The 19,191-nt window shown below is 34.1% G+C and overlaps 2 protein-coding genes and 1 long non-coding RNA gene across 4 annotated transcripts in view; 1 reads left to right on the top strand and 2 right to left on the bottom strand.

Moving 5' to 3' along the window:
• Positions 1-377: 377 nt before the first annotated feature.
• LOC123544929 (zinc transporter 6-B-like) lies at positions 378-7,663 on the bottom strand. Its single transcript, XM_053540156.1, has 5 exons — positions 7,518-7,663; positions 5,545-5,585; positions 1,898-1,984; positions 973-1,057; positions 378-437 (listed from the first exon to the last, which is right to left on the bottom strand). The coding sequence occupies exons 1-5, from the start codon at positions 7,579-7,581 to the stop codon at positions 391-393; spliced, it is 324 nt and encodes a 107-aa protein (XP_053396131.1). The 5' UTR covers positions 7,582-7,663; the 3' UTR covers positions 378-390.
• Positions 7,664-7,764: 101 nt separating this feature from the next.
• The window catches only part of LOC128556121 (xanthine dehydrogenase/oxidase-like), a 102,784-nt gene continuing 91,357 nt past the window's right edge, over positions 7,765-19,191 (top strand). For both annotated transcript variants that reach the window (XM_053540052.1, XM_053540046.1), the window contains exon 1: positions 7,765-7,995. In XM_053540052.1, the coding sequence (XP_053396027.1) occupies positions 7,945-7,995 (51 nt within the window). In that variant the 5' untranslated portion in view covers positions 7,765-7,944. The remainder of the gene's footprint in view (positions 7,996-19,191) is intronic.
• Positions 13,021-15,140, bottom strand: LOC123545335 (uncharacterized). Its single transcript, XR_006685321.2, has 3 exons — positions 14,031-15,140; positions 13,587-13,738; positions 13,021-13,165 (listed from the first exon to the last, which is right to left on the bottom strand). It is a non-coding gene; the product is annotated as an uncharacterized LOC123545335 (long non-coding RNA).

Raw genomic sequence — 19,191 nt, 5'->3', positions numbered from 1 at the left:
CTCACAAAGACTTTATTACACTTTATTTTTTGAAAACTGTTAATGTTTAAGTTTTTCTGTAAACAATTTTTTTGTACAATCACTAACTTGTTTTTTCTAATGAAATATGGAACTGTAAAACAACTTTTTAACAGTCTGGAGCTTTTGTCAGGGTTTGAATAATTTTGTCAAAATAAAGAAAATGGTTTTGCTGTAATCTGTATTTAAAATGTATATTTCTCTTACAACAAGAACAAAATTTAAACAAAGGGGGCCATGTGGCCCTTTCACCCCTACTACAGGTAAATAGTTCTGATTGTTTCCCAAATGCCCATGAAAAACTGTACACTATTCACTAAGTTTGAAATCACTCCATCCAATGTTTGTCTAAATAACAAAAGAAATATAAACTCACCTGAATAGATCAAATATAGTAAGGTATGTGTAGGCTGTCAAAGCTGTAAAAAAAAGAACAAATGTAATATCATACATTTATACAGTGTCAGATATTCATCAAAACAATGTTTACACACATGGCTATAGCAATGGTTTACAGTCTTCAAAGGTCTCCCAATATATCCATGTTAATTTTGTTATTCGTTCAGTAAGTTTTAGCAATACAGTTCACAGCTTGTAGCTATTTTTAAGTGGGAATGCTGAAAACAGCATTACAATAAAATATGTGTAAATCTCTATAGAATGTGGTCATACACTGCTACAAATGTATATCAGGATCGGTTACAAAATAAAGTGACAAAAAATCTTCTTTCAAATTGTCAAATTTTTTATTTCTTTTTCAAATTTATTCATTCCACAAGGCAAGTTGCAGACAAAATATTATTTCACTGCATTTTTGGTGAAATTCAAACTGACTGTTATAAAATTCAAGTACTTTCTCATGTTTTTAGAGTTAAAGTCATTTTTAAATAAGTTTTAAAGGAATTTTCCAAGTCTCTATACTTTTCGTGACATTATAAATGGCAACTGACTTACCCATACTGTTAGTGTCATGACACCATACCAACAACGTTGCCGTACCAAATACATTCAATGCCAGGAACACTAAAATCTTCTTTGTCTGAAATGATCATTAAAAAAAATCTTTCTTAATAAAGTCAGTGATTTTCTGAAATGCAGTGTCTCTCATTGTTAAAATGCACATTACTTTATTCCACTTACAGTCCGTAAGTTAATCAAGGCAACTGAAAAATGATATTTTACAGGGAAAGAAAAACCAACCCATGTCATTCAAAACAAAGGATTCTAGATTTAGGCCTTAAATCCATACTTAATTGAAAAAGATATGGCAGACTGAAATTTAAGAAAATGGCTAACTACTGAGGCAGCCAGTTTAGTTTTATGGCATTATTTACACACTGCTGTATAACTTACTAATTCAACAGATATCCTTTTCAATAGGATGTATAACATGATAATTTCTTGGGTTCCTTTTTTCATTTTGAAACTTAACCATTCCAACATACAGCAATAGGACAGTAACTAAAAATTTTGGTAATTTAAAACATGATTACCTGAAACTATTTTGTAATAACACTGTTTCTGTAAAAAAGGATTTTGAATGTTTCTAGATTTCAATCTGTTTTATTTCTCTCATGGCCGTTATCAAAATGATAAAAAAATCCAGGTATCAGTCTTACATCTTAGCATTCTCTGAATACAACAACAAACTAAAATCATTTTGATAAAGGAATTAAGACCAAAATAATAATGAAATGAAACAGTAAAATCTAGAGTCTTTATAATAAGACATTATTTTTTTTTGATGAACTAACAATCAAATAGTTATTTACATATTATTATTTGTCTGTAATCAGTATGTTCAACATGTAAAAAGATGGAATTAACTTCACTAAAGGAAGAAAATAACAAATCAAGTGTAACAGAAGATGCTGTTTACCTCTTTCAGGCGTAGTATAGAATGAAATGCAGCTGTGACTGTACGGATGAAAGATTTCTGTGGACTGACAAATGGGTAGATGGTTTCCTGCAAAACAAAGTAAGACTACATGAAGCTTGCTGGTTGAGCCATCCATCACTCTGTACTTAAAATGAGAAGTGGTAAACTTGTAGAACTTAGTCCATAACAAAACAAGAGGGCCACGATGGCTCTACATCTCTCAACCAAGTTTCAGAGCTTAAACAGTCTAGAGAGTGTGCAATTTTGGTTCCAGAGGCAGTATTAGTTGATTATATGTGACAAATAACAAACATTTCAAACACTATACATTGTATTATGTCTTAGGTCTTTTAAATCAGGTGGAAACTAGAAATTGCTTTTGTAAAAAAGCAAATGTCTCCCCCAATGCAAAGTGACTAAGTCCTATAGGCAAGAAGTCAATAGGGGTCAGGAGCGCAAGTCAAAGATACACTGATGGTTGGCTGCAATAGGGATCATCTACTTGGCATGTCCAGTCATCCCACTAAATTTCAACACTCTTGGCCTAGTGGTTCTCATGTCACTGTTCAGGCTCCTGTGACCTTGACCTTTGATCAAGTGCCCTCAAAATAAATAGGGGTCATCTACTCTGCATGTTCAATCATCCTATTAAGTTTCAATATTCTAGGTCAAGTGGTTCTCAAGTTATTTTCCCGAAATGATTTTACATGACCAGGCCCCTGTGACCTTGACCTTTAATAGACTGACCACAAAATCAATAGGGGTCATCTACTCTGCATGTTCAATCATCCTATGAAGTTTCAACATTCTGGGTCAAGTGGTTCTCAAGTTATTGATTGGAAACTGTTTTCCATGTTCAGGCTCCTGAGACCTTGACCTTCAACAGAGTGACCCAAGAATCGATAGGGGTCATTTACTCTGCATGAACAATCATCCTATGAAGTTTCAACATTCTGGGTCGAGAGGTTCTCAAGTTATTGATTGGAAACGGTTTTCCATGTTCAGGCCCCTGTGACCTTGACCTTTAACAGAGTGACCCCAAAATCGTTAGGGGTCATCTACTCTGCATGACCAATCATCCTATTAAGTTTCAACATTCTGGGTCAAGTTGTTCTGAAGTTACTGACAGAAATGGTTTTCAATGTTCAGGCCCCTGTGACCTTGACCTTTAATGGAGTGACCCCAAAATCGATAGGGGTCATCTACTTTGCATGTACAATCATCCTATGAAGTTTCAACATTCTGGGTCAAGTGGTTCTCTAGTTATTGATCGGAAATGGTTTTCAATGTTCAGGCCCCTGTGATCTTGACCTTTGACGGAGTGACCCTAAAAACAAAAGGGGTCGTCTACTCCAGCAGCCCTACAATCCTATGAAGTTTGAAGGTTCTAGGTCAAATGGATCTCCAGTTATTGCTCGGAAATGAAGTGTGACGTATACACCGCCGGATGGCCGGACGGAAAGGGCAAAAAATGGGGAGACATAAAAATACAGACAACTGAAACAGGCTGAGGGTGTTTTGGAGGGTTTCTTTATAATGGTTATCTGCATCCAGCCGTTATACGAGAAGTTGTTTAAAGTTTCTATACTTACTAGTTAGCTCCAGAGGTCCTTAAAAGGGGGCCAAGTGCCAACCTTACTATGATACTACAGACCAAGTTTGGTGAAGATCAATCAAGTGGTTCATGAAGCTGAAACATTTGAAACTTTATAGAGGACCATGCCTGGATGCTTCTGACCAAGTTTGATGCAATCTGACTTGTAGTTAAATGTTAAAATTAAAATTTCATAGGAGTGTCATCTGAACAGAAGTGTGGATGGACGGATGGACGAGTAATTACAATAGCTAACCCAAGCACTTGGAGCTCTGGTGAGCTAAAATACTTAACCACTTAAAAACCATTATTTTCATGGGGGATTAACTTATGTGAATTTTGTGATAAGTCCATCCACAGAACTAAATTTTAAATGAACAAGCAAAATTACCATTCATTTTATCTTCACACTTTCAATCCACAAAGTCATATCTGCCAGAAATAGCCATTTCTACCAAAACCCAGAAATTTTAAGAAAAACAAAATTAAATGATGTTACAAAAACTTTAGAATAATCAATATCTAAAAGAGAAAATAATTCTAGGTAAAACCTCAAAACCTTCAAGAATGCAAACAGCTTCCTGCAAAAAACTTTTCCCATCAGACTGCACCAGTAACAGTATAACAATAATTAAGTCTAAATAACTAAAAGTTCTGTACTCTGGTTGACATACATGCTCAGTACTGTATGGCAGTGCACCCTGGTTGACAGACATGCTCAGTACTGTGTAGCAGTGTACTCTGGTTGACACATATGCTCAGTACTGTGTGGCAGTGTACTCTGGTTGACAGACATGCTCTCTGTACTGCACAGTGTAATACACAAACTTATGTGTAGCTCTTGTTAACAGACACCCTCTGTAACTGCTTCATCTTACACATACTATAAATTTGTAACTCTGGTTGACAAACATGTTGCAAACATCAAACATGATAACATTCTCAATACTTCTTCAAATCACCTCACCTAGTTTTTACCTTTGATAACATAGTATCTAATTTGACCTAGATTTCACAGAGACAAACACTTTAACTAAGTTTTGTGAAAATCGGGTATATCATTATCCAAGTTTTTCAATGATTTGACCTAGTAACACGGTTTTTGACCTTAGGTACTCGGTCTCCAATTTTGAACCTGACCTAGATTTCTTAAGGACAAACATTCTGACAAAGATTAAATTTTATGATCATCTCGTTGAAAAGGTGACCAGGGTACAAATTTATCTTACATTTTAAACAATCAAAACTGCAACAAAGATCAGGTAGAAAATTTTACCTTTTGAGAGTCTTTCTATGATTTGACCTTGTGATTTAGTTTTTGACCTAGATAATTAAGTTTCTAACTTGACATAGATTTCATTGTGTCAAACATTCTGAGAAATGTTTTACAAATATCAAGTCAACAATTTGTCTCTAGAGAGTTAACAGCTTTTACCAAAGTTTTATGAAGATCAAACGGAAAATGTGGCTTTTACAGTGTTAACAAAGTATTTCTTTGATTTGACCTTGTGACCTAGTTTTTGATCTTGGATAATCCAGTATTCAAATTATCCTATATGTTATGGAGACAACATTCTGATAAAGATTTATGATAATAAGCAGAAAATGTGGCCTTTTTAGAGTGTAAACAAGGGTTTTCTATGATTTTACCAAGTGACCTAGTTTTAGTAGTTTAAGACCTCAGGTAATCCAGTTTCAAACCTGACCTAGCTTTCATAGGAACAAACATTCCGACAAAGTTTTATGAAGAGGAGGCAGAAAATGTGATATCTAGTGTTAACAAGGATTTCCAATCAATTGACATATTAAACTAGTTTTTTTACCCTAGATGACCTAGTAACAAACTTGTCCAAGGTTTCACTTAGGGTAACATTTTGACTAAGTTTCATCGACATTTGGCCAAAATTGTGACTTCAAGAATATTAACAGTCAAATTGTTGATGATGATGGACACCAGAGGACACAGTGTGATCACAATAGCTCATCTTGAGTACTTTCTATTCAGGTGAGCTTTAAACAGACGGAAACTTTCACAAATAAAGTAAATTCTTACTGTGGTAGAAGTCTGTTTCATGCCATCATCAGAGACATAGCCTGAAATAATAGACTGCACGTGTTAGATATTTCCTCCATTATTGGTGGAAATAAAGAAATCTAATCTAATTTTATCGGCTTCATCACTTAAATTCCAAACACATTTCCATTAAAAGAGTATTTTTCATACAATTCATAACTGCTCAAGCAATAGGAGAGGTCGCCATGACGTCACACATTAACATCTGTTTATCTGGTGGTGGGCAAAACAAATGTTTTTACATCGTTTGTGTATGAGATCGGAATTTTTAATTTTTAATAACTTTTTCGCTCATTTATGGATTTCCAAAATTAAAAAAGTTTTGAAATATTTACAATTTTCAGATTTTCGTATTCAAATATCTTTTTTAAATGAATAACTGTTTTTAATGACTCATAATTTTAACAGCGTCATAGTGATCGATGTTCAAAACTTTTAGAAAAACACTGTATTAAAATTAAGCGTTCATAATTAATCCATTTTATTTCTCGAGATAACAATTAAAAGTAATTAATAAATTGCTTGCTTTATATCCTTTCCATTGATCAGAAAATTATTGATATAATTTTCTTTTAAGAAAGTTTAGGCTGTTTGAAAAACATCACTGTTTACAAAAAACATGGACGTTCGGCTTCTGCCCACCCAATCACTGTCTTATCAGTTCTAAAAATAGAAAATACAACAGATTTGTATACAAACATGATCTCTCCTATAGCTTTGACCGTTACGGAGAAAAATTAACCAAGAAATCTGATATTTTCTATAGAGTCAGAAGTGACGTATCGAATATGAAAGTGTAATACTACTAATAGTAATAGCGATTTCCCTTGGTCAGTTATTTAGTCAATCAGTAAAACGACTTTAACAATTTATGACCTCAAATAAATTATCCCCTAAAAATGGCACGTGTGATGAGGGATTGGTGGGGATCGGACTTTTGTTTATCCTAAAGGCAGTGGCTAGGTAGCCGGTTCCGGCTACCTAGACCTTCTATATATAGAGCGGGCTACGTAGACTAAATGTCTAGGTAGCCGGCTACCTAGCCACTGCCTATCCGAAAATGAGTATCCGAAAGGTATCATAAAGAGGTGCTGAGAATTACTCGCAAACGAAACCCTGTCTTGTTTCCTTACACCCTGCATGCCAAGGAACTGAAATCTACCGATACCGCTAAATACTTAGGTGTTACACTAACTAAAGACTTAAACTGGTCTGAACATATTAATACTATTTCCTCTAAAGCAAACAACTCTCTTAAATTCATCAAAAGAAATGTTCAGACAACAAACAAAAAGGTCAAAGAGAAAGCCTATAACACCTATGTCCGTCCACAACTCGAGTATTGCTCATCCATCTGGCACCCCTGGCAAAAGTCCCTCTCATACAAAGTCGAAAAAGTGCAAAGATCAGCTGCACGGTTTATCTTTAACGACTATAACTATACAAGCAGTGTAACCCAGATGATTAACACCCTAAACTGGCAAACTTTAGAACAACGGCGCATACAATCTTCTCTCATCTATTTTTACAAAATCCGAACAAATCATGTATGCGTCGACCATAACCATCTAACTCCGACCAGAAACCTGAACTACCTAATTCCACAGTCCCGTACTCAATACCACATGAATTCCTTCTTCCCCCGTACAATCAGACTATGGAATGGCCTTCCCCAATTTGTACAGTCCAGCCCCAGCCTCAACATATTTGCTGAGCGGCTGGCCACTGTACATCTGCAGTAACTTCCTTCACTATGTTTTTTAACTTAGCACCTGTAGTAATTTTTATTCTTTGCACCTAATACGTTTTCTCATTTTTAACACTGCCCAGACAAGCGCCTTCCAGTCATAATCGTTAATGATTGTTGGAAGTATCATGTAGATGTAGATGTAGATGAAGACAATAAAAACCGACCAAAACTGGTAAACATTTATGTAAATATACATAGTTACCTTTTCCAATATCTACCGTTACGCTACTACTTATTAGATCTGGAACTGAGCCATATGATGCCATTTAAAGTTGTTTTACGACAAGAAAAAAATCTCTGTCGTGTTGTACAACTGTAATTGGATTTTGTCACAAAATATTTCATTGGTTGACCGAATTTATTCAACCAATAGAAAAGTTTTTTGGAGAAAATTATGAAAACTCTTCAAACGGAGGTAGGAAAAGATTTTCAGATAACCAGTAGAATTTCTGTTTATTTTTAGAATCTGGAAAATCTTTCACCAGCATTGACCTACTTTAATAATGTACACTCTGATTTGTAAACAGGTATAGAGGAAGACTACACTGAAGGGGATAATTTATTTGAGGTCATTGCTCAATGAAACTTAATCACCAGTTATAGTGTTATGTTATACCTTTTTGCCAGAAATGACAGGTGATATGTCGAGTGAATTAGTGTTTTATGTGAATGGAATAAAGGTATGTAGTTCTTGCAAGGTTCAGTGATTTGAATTTTTGTCAGTCTAAAGGCATGACAATAATTATTAATTATGTAATCCTGCAATTTAATTATATTTTTTGCAGTGATAATTGAACATAAATTGAACTTATATCTGAAACCTGCCATATATCACATGATGCCAAAAAGTTAAAAACATGTGTAGAGTTTGTAAATATTGGTCATTTATTTTCTGAGAAAGAGACAAACCGAGTATGCAATTTTCACTGTTTACCTTGTTCTCTGTGCTTCCAAGGGATCTAATTTCCAGATTTAATTTTAATTAGTGTCATGCTAAACTTTCATAAATTTCTAAGTTAAAAGGGGTCATGATTTTTATAAAATAAAAGCTGCATTATGAGATCATATGATGCCAACTTAAGGCTTGTGAGGAGTCTGAAAGCATTCAGTCATGTCATTTCTGTTAGAAACTATCATTTTATAAATGCCATACTTCCACAAATTTGAGAAAACTGCTATCCTGCAAATTAAAACGTTAACATGGGTGTTGTTTTGACAAAATAAAAACTAGATTTATGTAATTCATCCTGTGAGATTGTTTTAGATGTTGTGAAAGACGAGTGTGAACTTTGAAGTTAAAGCATAAATTTGGCCTAGTCAGGGCTCGACACTAACAGTGTCCCGAGATCCCGAGAACCCCAAATTCTAGCAAGGGACACACATTATTCAAAGCTTGGTGTTCCTCCAGGATACCTATTTTCAACATTGACAATGTAACAGCCGCATTAAATACCGAGTTACATTCAAAGATTTCTTAATTCTAACAGCATATTCAACCAAAAAAATATGAAACCAATGTTGTTTTCATCTCACAATGAACTGCTAAATCTTAAATTGTAGTAATTTCTTTTCCTGCTTCAGTTAAAGAACGGCAACAACCTATATCAGTTGGTAGAAAATAAAGCTTATAGACTAATAGTAGCTGTTGCAGAACTTAATTCAAAACAAGAAAAGAAATGAATATGATTTAAGATTAAGTAGTTTTGGTATATTTTCATCCTTTCAAACTGGACAGTCAGGGGTGTAACTGTTTCAAGTTATCGCAGTTTATAACCCATTTTAGTTATTGCTTAAAGTTTAAACTTTCATAACTTGTTTCAGTTATCATAAAATATTACAAAGCCCTCCTGTGCCAATTCCTTATTTTGAATGAGACTAATGTAATTATTTTCTGAATCCTTGACCTTTTATCTTTCCAGCTATGCAGTAAAAATTTTTAGGCAAGGCTGATAAAGCTTTACCCAAAAGTTTTAAAGCTATAAAACTCTTAATATCCCATTAGGCTTATCAGGTCATGCTCAGACTAAAAGAGAATTTGATTAACCACAGTTTGCTACTAAACAGCAAAAAGACTTTTTTTGAATAACTTATCTGAGTTAACTATATTTTATAACTAATACAGGTTATAAAATGCTTGAGAAAGTAACTGAAATAGGTTACATAACTTAAAACAGTTACACCCCTGACTGCTGGAGGGATCCCTTGTATTGACACCAAATTCTACAGGTACAGGGGCCCTCTGGGACACCACCGAAAAAAGTTATTGTCAAGGCCTTCTAGTACATGTAGTTTAGATCCATTTAAAAGGGATACAATCTCAGTTATACGTATTGCTTCATTTTTGATGATCATGAAGTTTAGAGATATACCCTGACCAAGATCCAACAAGCTAAAAATCATTAGCACAATTTAGTTTAAATATCACAGGTGGTCAGCTCCAAATAAGCAGTATTTTATGGCACTGTACATCTTTTATATGTAATTTGCTAGAGATTTATATATGGAACAAAAAGATCCATTTACGTAGTACTAGATCCATGTTACAAATAAGATTATGTAAATTGTGTCCTCCTTTGGTACAAATTATTTTAAAACTGAGAATTTCTGTTCATTTCTTCATTTCAGTATAATTTCTAGTTTCATATTAATTTTGCATTTGATGGATATTAGGATGTGTCAGCAATTTGAACCGAAAGGCAAGTTTTAAAACTATGTCGGTATAGCTCATGAATTTATTTATATTTGTGCAAGCAGGATAGAGGCAAAGGCAGGTTAAATACATACCTACATGTGATAATTTTCAACTAATTTGAACTTGCATTTCTAATGAATTTCAGCCAAATATATAGTTGTTAATGCAAATCTTTAAATAATATTATACAGTAGTAATACAATATCTAGCTTATATTTGAATCATTCATAAAGGTAGAGTATATTTATCAAATTCATAGTTATAAATGTCAAAATAACATTATCTTGGTCAGGCAACCAGGATATATAGGAAAATCAAATTTTGAAAATACCTCCAGTGAAAAGGCAGTTTAATTGAGCACAAATAAATGGAAATGATCAGAATAAAGTCTGATGTAATGTAATCTGTAAAATTACTTGACCAAAACCAGATTAACCAAACTGCTAGTAAGTGCTAGTATAGTTTGTAAACCACTATATTTACCTGTCTTTAAACCAGGTTAGTTATAATCTTTATGACATTGTGTTATGGTCAGTGACTTGGCTATTCCTTGTGACTTTATCTGGGTCAGTTGAGTAGCCACTAGACTTTAATATAGTAAAGAATTTGTCACAAAATTTAATCTTTTGTAACTTTTCTTTTACTTTATCATTTTATGTGATAGTAATGAATGCCGATTATAATATTGGTCCGCACAATTTTAAAAATAGAAATAAAAAATATATATCACAGTCTAAGAGCTAGTCTACTAGATCCGAATCATGTCTGTTACTTTTACTATTTTATGATTCAGTTATTTGATAGGTATTTTAAAGGCACTTAGACCTCCAGATTTTTGCTAAAAATGATCTTTCTTGAAGATTGAAGTTTGGTCATATAGTATGAATATTAGAACATAAATTTTAAACTATCTTAAAAATGCAAAAGAAAAGTATAGCATAGACAACGGGTGGCGTTGTCTATGGGATATATATAACGAGCAAAGCGAGTTGTATATATCCCGTAGACCACGGCACAAGTTGTCTATTCGACTTAGACCACGTGACAAAAAAACTGCAATAATTAGGATTAACATGTTTTTATAAGAGTGATATTATCTTTGTACTGTAAGCGCTAATTTATCAGTTGGGCATATGAAAGAATGCAGGTTATTTTGTATAAATTCAGTTTTATTCAAATACCGGATTTCCTAAAATTTGACGTTCATTAACATTTGAGTCATTTGCAGTCGCAAATGGTAAACAGTTAAATATGGATTTCTCAAAAATACTCAGACAGTTAGATTTTGTGAGGAGTTTGCATGTTGGCGAATCCCGATGACAGATACGTTGATTCAATAAGATAGCCAGGTTCCGAAACTACAAAAAAGGCTGACAGCAAATTGGAGGTAAACATGTTGGATAAAAAAAATACTGTTGTTTGAAGTAATCTGGTATTTTAAGTATGGATTAGTGCTTACTGGTAATATACATAATCACATACAAATTATCAGATTCTGTTAGAAATCACTTTTTAACAATCGGTATAAAGTGACAAAATAATTATGGTTATATTCATTTTTTGTTCTTATAAAAACAGGAACCAGTGTCGGTGTTTATTTATTTATTTATTTATTTTGTTTATCTGGATATAGTTAGTGCGTAGATGCTCGTAGGACTACGAAGACTTTTTACTATATCATGTCTTTCTTGTAAGAATGATGTAGTTGTTCTACTTTCTAACAGGGCCCAGTTGTTCGAAACTTTAACGGGCTGTTTAGTTTAGTTTAGTTTAGTTTATACTAATTTGTTTAGCTAGATTGTGATGGAAGCTTTAAGCTTATTCAATATTGTAACCACTCTCGAGTCCGTTTTCTGGGAAAACCAGTACTGGGGTCATATGAGAAGTCATGGTTGTGACCCAAATGATGCTCGAACCCACGACCCCTGCATTAAGCTGTTAAACTAACCGCCTGTAAAATTTCTATTCGAGATACTAGTCTTGGTGGGTGGGAAACACTTGTATGATGTTTTGATTTTACTGTAAAGATGATTAAGTGTTTATAATCCTTTACAAGTTCATTTGTTTTTCTAAGTTTTCTAAACTGTCGAAATATACTAATAAAGTTAATCGACCGTTAGCTCAATCGAAATATACTAATAAAGTTAATCGACCGTTAGCTCAATCGCCAGTTAAAGTTTTGAACAACTGGATCCAGTTGTTTGCAAATGTAAGGATCATGCTGATTTTATAACAAGTGAACATAAAAAGTTACAACTGTTGGAAACGTTTCAGTGAATGTATAAATTACGTATTTACCCAGTTGGTTCTACACTACAAATATGGAGTTTCTTATAATTCAATTTGATTTTTAGCTCGACTATTCATAGAATAGTAGAGCTATTGGACTCGCCCTTGCGTCGGCGTCCACATCTGCGTCCGCGTCCCGATTTGGTTAAGTTCTTGTATGTAAGCTGGTATGTCAGCAACCACTTGTGCAGGTCCCATAACTTTATTTTGCTTTTTTACAAAATTATGCCCCCTTTTCAACATAGAAATTTTTGGTGAAGTTTTTGTATGTAAGCTGGTATTCCCGGCTGTAGTATGTCCATGGATTCCATGGATTTCAGCATGGTCTGTTGTCCATGGAGTATTGGAACACATATCCATGGACAAAAACTGTATCCCTGGATAAAAATCCATGCCTGTCCAGGGACAGTGGCCCTGGACAATGTCCATGGCATCCATGGCCAGTGTCCAGGGCATATCCATGGACAGTGGCCATGCCATCCATGGACATTGTCCAGTGTCTAAGCCATCCATGGATGGTGTCCATGCCATCCATGGACTGGGTCCATGCCATCCAAGGACCTGTCATCATGCAGCACTTCTTAGCCTAACCTGGCAATTGTGGCTTGAACTTCCTACCGTAACAGGGCATTTGTTCAAATCTACATATCAGACAAGTGGATGTCTGGTTAAGAATGATAAATATTCACTTAGCTTTAACTAAAAAATTAAACTAAAAGATATGTTAAATATAAAAATTATTTAATAGAAAGTTATGAATACAACAAAATCATTTTAGGAGTTATGTTGGCTCAATATAGGTGGCACCAGAATGTCTCTTAGCTTTGCTAAAACCATCACCAGGGTCAGGAACCTCATTCCAGCCATTTCTGAAATTGATATAACACATATATAAACAATTTATATTAATAATTGCAATTAAAATGTTTAGACAATACAATATTACCTGTGTGAAATGAAAACTCTAAATCCAGAATTAATTTGCAGTTACCATTTAAATGTTGTATCAAAACCAGTTACTTTATAATTGGACACTGAAATGAAAATAAGAGCACAATCTGTGGGTACTATCCCTCATCTCAGTAAATGCTTATTAATAATGATGACAGACAAGCTTAAAAAGAAATTTTAGAATTTCTACTGACAAAAAATTAATGTCATAAAATGTTGATGGAATTATCAGCCTGTCAGTGAAACCATAAATCCCCAACAAGATAAATTAATTAATACATCATCAACCTTTTATAGAAATAAATATACTAGTATAAGTGTTTGCAAATATTTACTTACAGTTAAGTGTTTGATGGGGTCTCTGTCTGTGATCTCATTTCATCCTACAGCATATATAGTCACTAAAGCCATCAATTAACTCTGATTACATCATTTCATTCATACATGTTGAAGACAATGCTTCTAATAACTAAATATGTACACTCTTGTATCTGCAAAGTAAAATTATAACATAATGTTTAGACTTTGTTGTAAGCCAAAGTGATTGTAGGACTAATTACAAGAAATGAATAATAGAAAACTGCAAGAACTATATGCATTAAATAAACTGTTGCTACAGAAGCATAATTATGTATCATTCACATATACCTTAAAAAATACCTGTAACCAGGTGAAAGTTTAAGCCACTGAGATGAATAAAGTTCCTGCTTCAGTCTATTTGTTTTAGTTCTATGATATATAGATTTATATTATATTTTAGTTTAGAAAGTTTAATGTTCTTACCTGATATCTCCCTAAAAGCATTTTAGAATTTCAAGGTACAAAATTATTTAGCTCCATTCCATTTTGCCTCCAACATCTAGAACAAAGCACTTCCTGTTTACATTCAAATTTTTGTATTCATGAGCAATATTCCTTGGTACAGTATAGTTACTGAAGGGAATATCTGGAATGTTCTTAAAATATATATATATACAGTTCATGAGAATTTTTCCATTTATTTGCTCACAGAATTTGCAAAGATCACAGAAAAAAAATTAAAAAAGTACTGGGATTATTTCTTGGGGCTACATGTGTAAAACGGCTTCAGAAGCCTGCATTTCCATTGGTCTTTATCTTGGTCAGAATCTCCAGATGTTATCAGCTATCTCTGTGTGTTCATTTATGCAACAGTACACATTGAACAGCAGTGTATTAAAAGGCTGTAAAAGCTAGATAATTAGTCACTGCCTGGATTATCAAAGGCTTAGACTAATTCAGTTTATAATATGATGAGTTTACATATATGAGCATAATTTCATAACAATTTCTTTGACTATATGACATTTAATCCTTATGAACTACTGTATTTTTTTTGGTGCCATTGTTTGAGATGTTCAATAACAAACTGAAAGAAATAAATAGCTTATATAGTGGGATATATTTTCAATGATGTATGATATCTTGTTACATCAACTGTCAGGATGAATTAATAAAATGATGTAATTCTAATTTACATTTTTTTTTAATATGCAAAATGAAAACATTTTATTTAGTTACATTCCTTGTTTCATTTCAATTAATTTGAATACCTATATGACCATAAAACTAAGGACAATAATGAATTAATAATTTTTTTAAAAATTCCCATTTTTTCGACTTAGAACTTTTTCTGCCTTATTCATCAGAGAATTTCTAAGTGTGAACAGAAAAGCTGACCATGGACCATGTCCATGCTGCTATTCACTTTCCATGGACAATGTCCATGACATCCCTGCCTTCATCCCTGGACAACTGTCCATGGATTCAACTTTTCCATGGCAAAACTCCTAATTCACCTGGATATCCATGCTCTGGCCATGGATATCCATGTTTTAACCATGGATAAAAATATCTGGCCATGGACATTCTACAGCCGGGAAAATTTTCTCAGTATCCACTAATGGGAAAGGATTGAAACTTCACACACTAGTTCACTGTCATGACTTGACATGCAGTGCAAAGGGTCAATAACTCAACTTCGCATTTTACAAAATTATGCCCCTTTTCAGCTTAGGAGTTTTGGGTTAAATTCTTATATGTAAGCTTGTATCTCAGTACCCACTAACGGGAATGGATTGAAACTTCATACACTTGTCCACTGTCATGAGCTGATAAGCACTATGCAGGTTCCATAACCCTATTTTACTTTTTTACTAAATTATGGCCCTTTTTCAACTTTCGTATTCATTCAAGCAACAAGGCTGTTGAATAGTTGAGCGTTGCTGTCCTTGGACAGCTCTTGTTATATGTATAGTTATTCCAGTCTTGTATTTCAGTCATGTGAACCCTTTTATTGATATCCAATAACATGGGGTCATTTTTACGATATTAATATTTAGACGTTGTCAACTGAATTTACCTCCAAGTCAATCTTATTTTTTATTCCATTGATAACTGGTGAGAATATTGCAAGGTCATTTACCTCTGGCATTAGCCTGTATTGTTAGACGGTAAACTGACACGAAATTCACGCGTTTTTTTGCCCCGATATATATACAACGCTATTGTTGTATATGAAATATAGACGGGTACAAGTCTGCTTTGCGATTGGCTATTTACGGATTATCGTGGTCTTAATCAAGAAAAAAACATGCCCAAGTAGGTAATCAAACCTGTGCCAACTCCGCTATTAAAATGTTCCTGCATTCTTGACCGGTACACCACAGGGGAATATGTACTTAACAGTTGTTCAGTCGTAAATATAAAGCTTATAATTGAGGCAGTTTACTTTCAGTACTCTGTTGCAAATGCTTTTTAATTTTGAAAAGAAAAAATAGTAAGAACTACAAGTTCTTATGTGTTTCCACAACATATAATCTGTCTGTAGTTGAAGAAATATAGCACTATTTACCTGATATCTAAATATTTTTCCTTTTATAGTTGTCAACAGATCTGGAGGTCAGTGCTTTTAACAATGATTTCAATTATTCAATTTGGGCAATACCATTTATTATTTGAAGGGGTGTTCACTGAAAATTTACTGATCCGTGCAGGCTGATCTTGGTCTGCACTGGTCGCAAAGGCAGAATCAGTTGCCGGCAGCAGGCTAAAGGTTAATTGCAGAAAGGCAATATTCAAATTACAAGAGTCAGTAACACACTTGAGTTTTAGCCACAAATTGTTCTAAGATGATGCACACTGGTGTTTCTTTTAGTTGTTTGCCCTTGTAGTGTTGTTGTTTCACATACATACTGGTAACTTCTGTACACTACTGTTGACAGTCTACTCCACATAAATCAGTTCACTAACATAACTATCTGGTCAGTGTCAGAATATTTTGTAAAATAAAACAGTCAGCTCAAGAAAATTTCCATGCAGTTGAAGGACCTTACCTATTTTTCACTCATTTATTATGACCTCCTCTTTGAGATAGATAATAGATTCCAAGTATATATCTTTGTACTTGAACAGAAGATGCAATGAAAACCTATTTGGTACGGTGTTCCTTTTGAACAATCGTGACTTTTTATTGAATCCTAAATGGTGATGTACGAAGAAAATGCAATGGTGCGATGGCACGATGATGAAACAACAATGGTACGATTGGGAAAACACGATGGCACAATGATGAAATCGTGATGATGCGATGGTAAGATGGTGAAATGTCGATGTAATATCGCGTTTTCATCACCGTACCATCATGTTTTCACCATTGTACCATCGCGTTTTCATCATCGTACCATCGCGTTTTCACCGTCATGCAATCACGTTTTTACCATCATACCATCGCATCTTCACCTTTGTGCCATCACGTTTTCATCACCGTACCATCATGTTTTCACCATTGTACCATCGCGTTTTCATCATCGTACCATCGCGTTTTCACCGTCATGCAATCGCGTTTTCACCATCGTACCATCATATTTTCTACATCGTGTCATCGCGTTTTTTCATCATTGTACCATTGCGTAACCACCATTATACCATCGCATTGTCACCATTGTACCATCGCCTTACGGTGGTCATGCGCAGTGGTACAGTATATGTGTCAGTAAAATACAGGCTTGATACAATCACATTTTCACATTTCACTATGTACCTTCAAAATCCTAACAAGAATAAGCTGAGTTTGAATAATATCATGTGATATTACATCCAGCTTTTAATTTACTTTCATGCATACATAAAATACAAAGGACGTGGCCTTCAAGATTTTACACAGTTTTAATGAACTGAGCACTGACCATTTTATTAAACATTTTGCAAAACAGCAGAATCTAAATCTTCTCACAAAACACATTGAGATACATTTATCTATTGTTGACAAAAATACAAGTGCACGGAAATACGCATTTCTAACCGGAAGGTGATGGTGAAACCACAATGGTACGATGGTGAAAACACGATGGTATGATGGTGAAAACGGGATGGCACGGTGGTGAAAACGTGAAGGTACAATGGTGATAATCTGATGGTACGATGGTGAAAACACGATCGTACGATGGTGAAAATGCGATGGCACGACGGTACGATGATGAAAACGCGATGGTACGATGATGAAAACGCGATATTACATCGGCATTTCACCATCGTACCATTGCGATTTCATCATCATGCCATCGCATGTTCACCATCATACCATCGTTGTTTAATCATCGTGCCATTGCACCATCGTGTTTTCGTCATCGTACCATTGTGCATCGCGGTTTAGTATTAAATAAAGTCACGATTGTCCAAACGGAACACCGTAATTTGGTCAATGTTTCATATAGCTTTTGCTATGCCTTCATTCAGGAATGAGGAAATTAACATTAAATCAACATTAAAACAAGTAACAGACATATGTCCTGTCACAGAAAAAGTCACCTGGGAGAGCCACCTCAAAGATTAATTAAAAAAAAAATAATTAGATAAAAAATGGTACATACTGTGCAAATGAACTGACACATAAAACATGAAAAAAAGTTGTTATTTGCTAGAATAATAATTATGCCTGAAATCTTGTAAAGAAACAATTACAGAGAATTTTAAACTGAGCAGTGGTAATGATATTCAAATTCTTATGTAAAACTGCTGGCCTGATTTTAAAATAATTTTACACATTTGTCCTTGTGTGACCCTCTACCAAGATTGTTCAAATTATTTTGATTCGTCACTTTTTCCTATATGTATATAGTGGAAACTTTAAAAATCTTCTTGTGTGAAACTGCCAGCTGGATTTTAAAATAATTTTGCACAAATTGTTCTTGTGTGACCCTCTACCAAGACGGTTCAAATTATTCTTACTTCAATGTCAAAAAACATGGCTGCCAGGGGGCATTGTCACTATTCCCTGTATACAGGTTATAACACACTAAGTAGTTGTTGTTCTTTATTCTATATAAAATGGACCTATTTCCAATAGCTGCAGCACACATCAGGACCCATTTTATATATCTGTAACTTACATTTTCTTGAAAAATATTGTCAGTGCTAAATAAAAATCAAAAGAAAAGTGGGGGTCATGTTTGATGCAAGAAAAATAATTTTAGTCAAACACACATACTGCAAAATCAGCTAAAAAATTAGACCCCAAATTATAGTGGTGGTGTATGATCTAAGTTTCCATGAAAAATTCTGTCATGTTGTTATTTCGTTATGAAAATGCTACCTACATGTCAAGCATAGATCTGTCATGTGATTTTAGCAAAAAAATTGCAAAGAAAATAAGGAAAATAGCTCTACAGAGCAAAAAAAACTGAGGACTTTTTGTATCAGCCATTATGCGACTATCATTTTTTTTCGCACCATTTTTCTGTTTAGTGTCTGTATGCCTGTATGTATATAGTAGAAACTTAGAAAATCTTCTTGTTATTGAAACTGTTAGCCTGATTTTAAAATAATTTTACACAAAATGTCCTTGTGTGACCTTCTACAAATAGTGTTAAAATTTTTCAGATTCGTCAAAAAACATGGCCGTCAGAGGGCGTGGTCACTTTTCATC

This window comes from Mercenaria mercenaria, chromosome 1, assembly GCF_021730395.1.
Source record: "Mercenaria mercenaria strain notata chromosome 1, MADL_Memer_1, whole genome shotgun sequence".
In the NCBI taxonomy this organism is placed as follows: Eukaryota; Metazoa; Mollusca; class Bivalvia; order Venerida; family Veneridae; genus Mercenaria; species Mercenaria mercenaria.
Note: the sequence above shows the minus strand (reverse complement) of the source record. Positions and strands in the feature narration are given on the sequence as shown.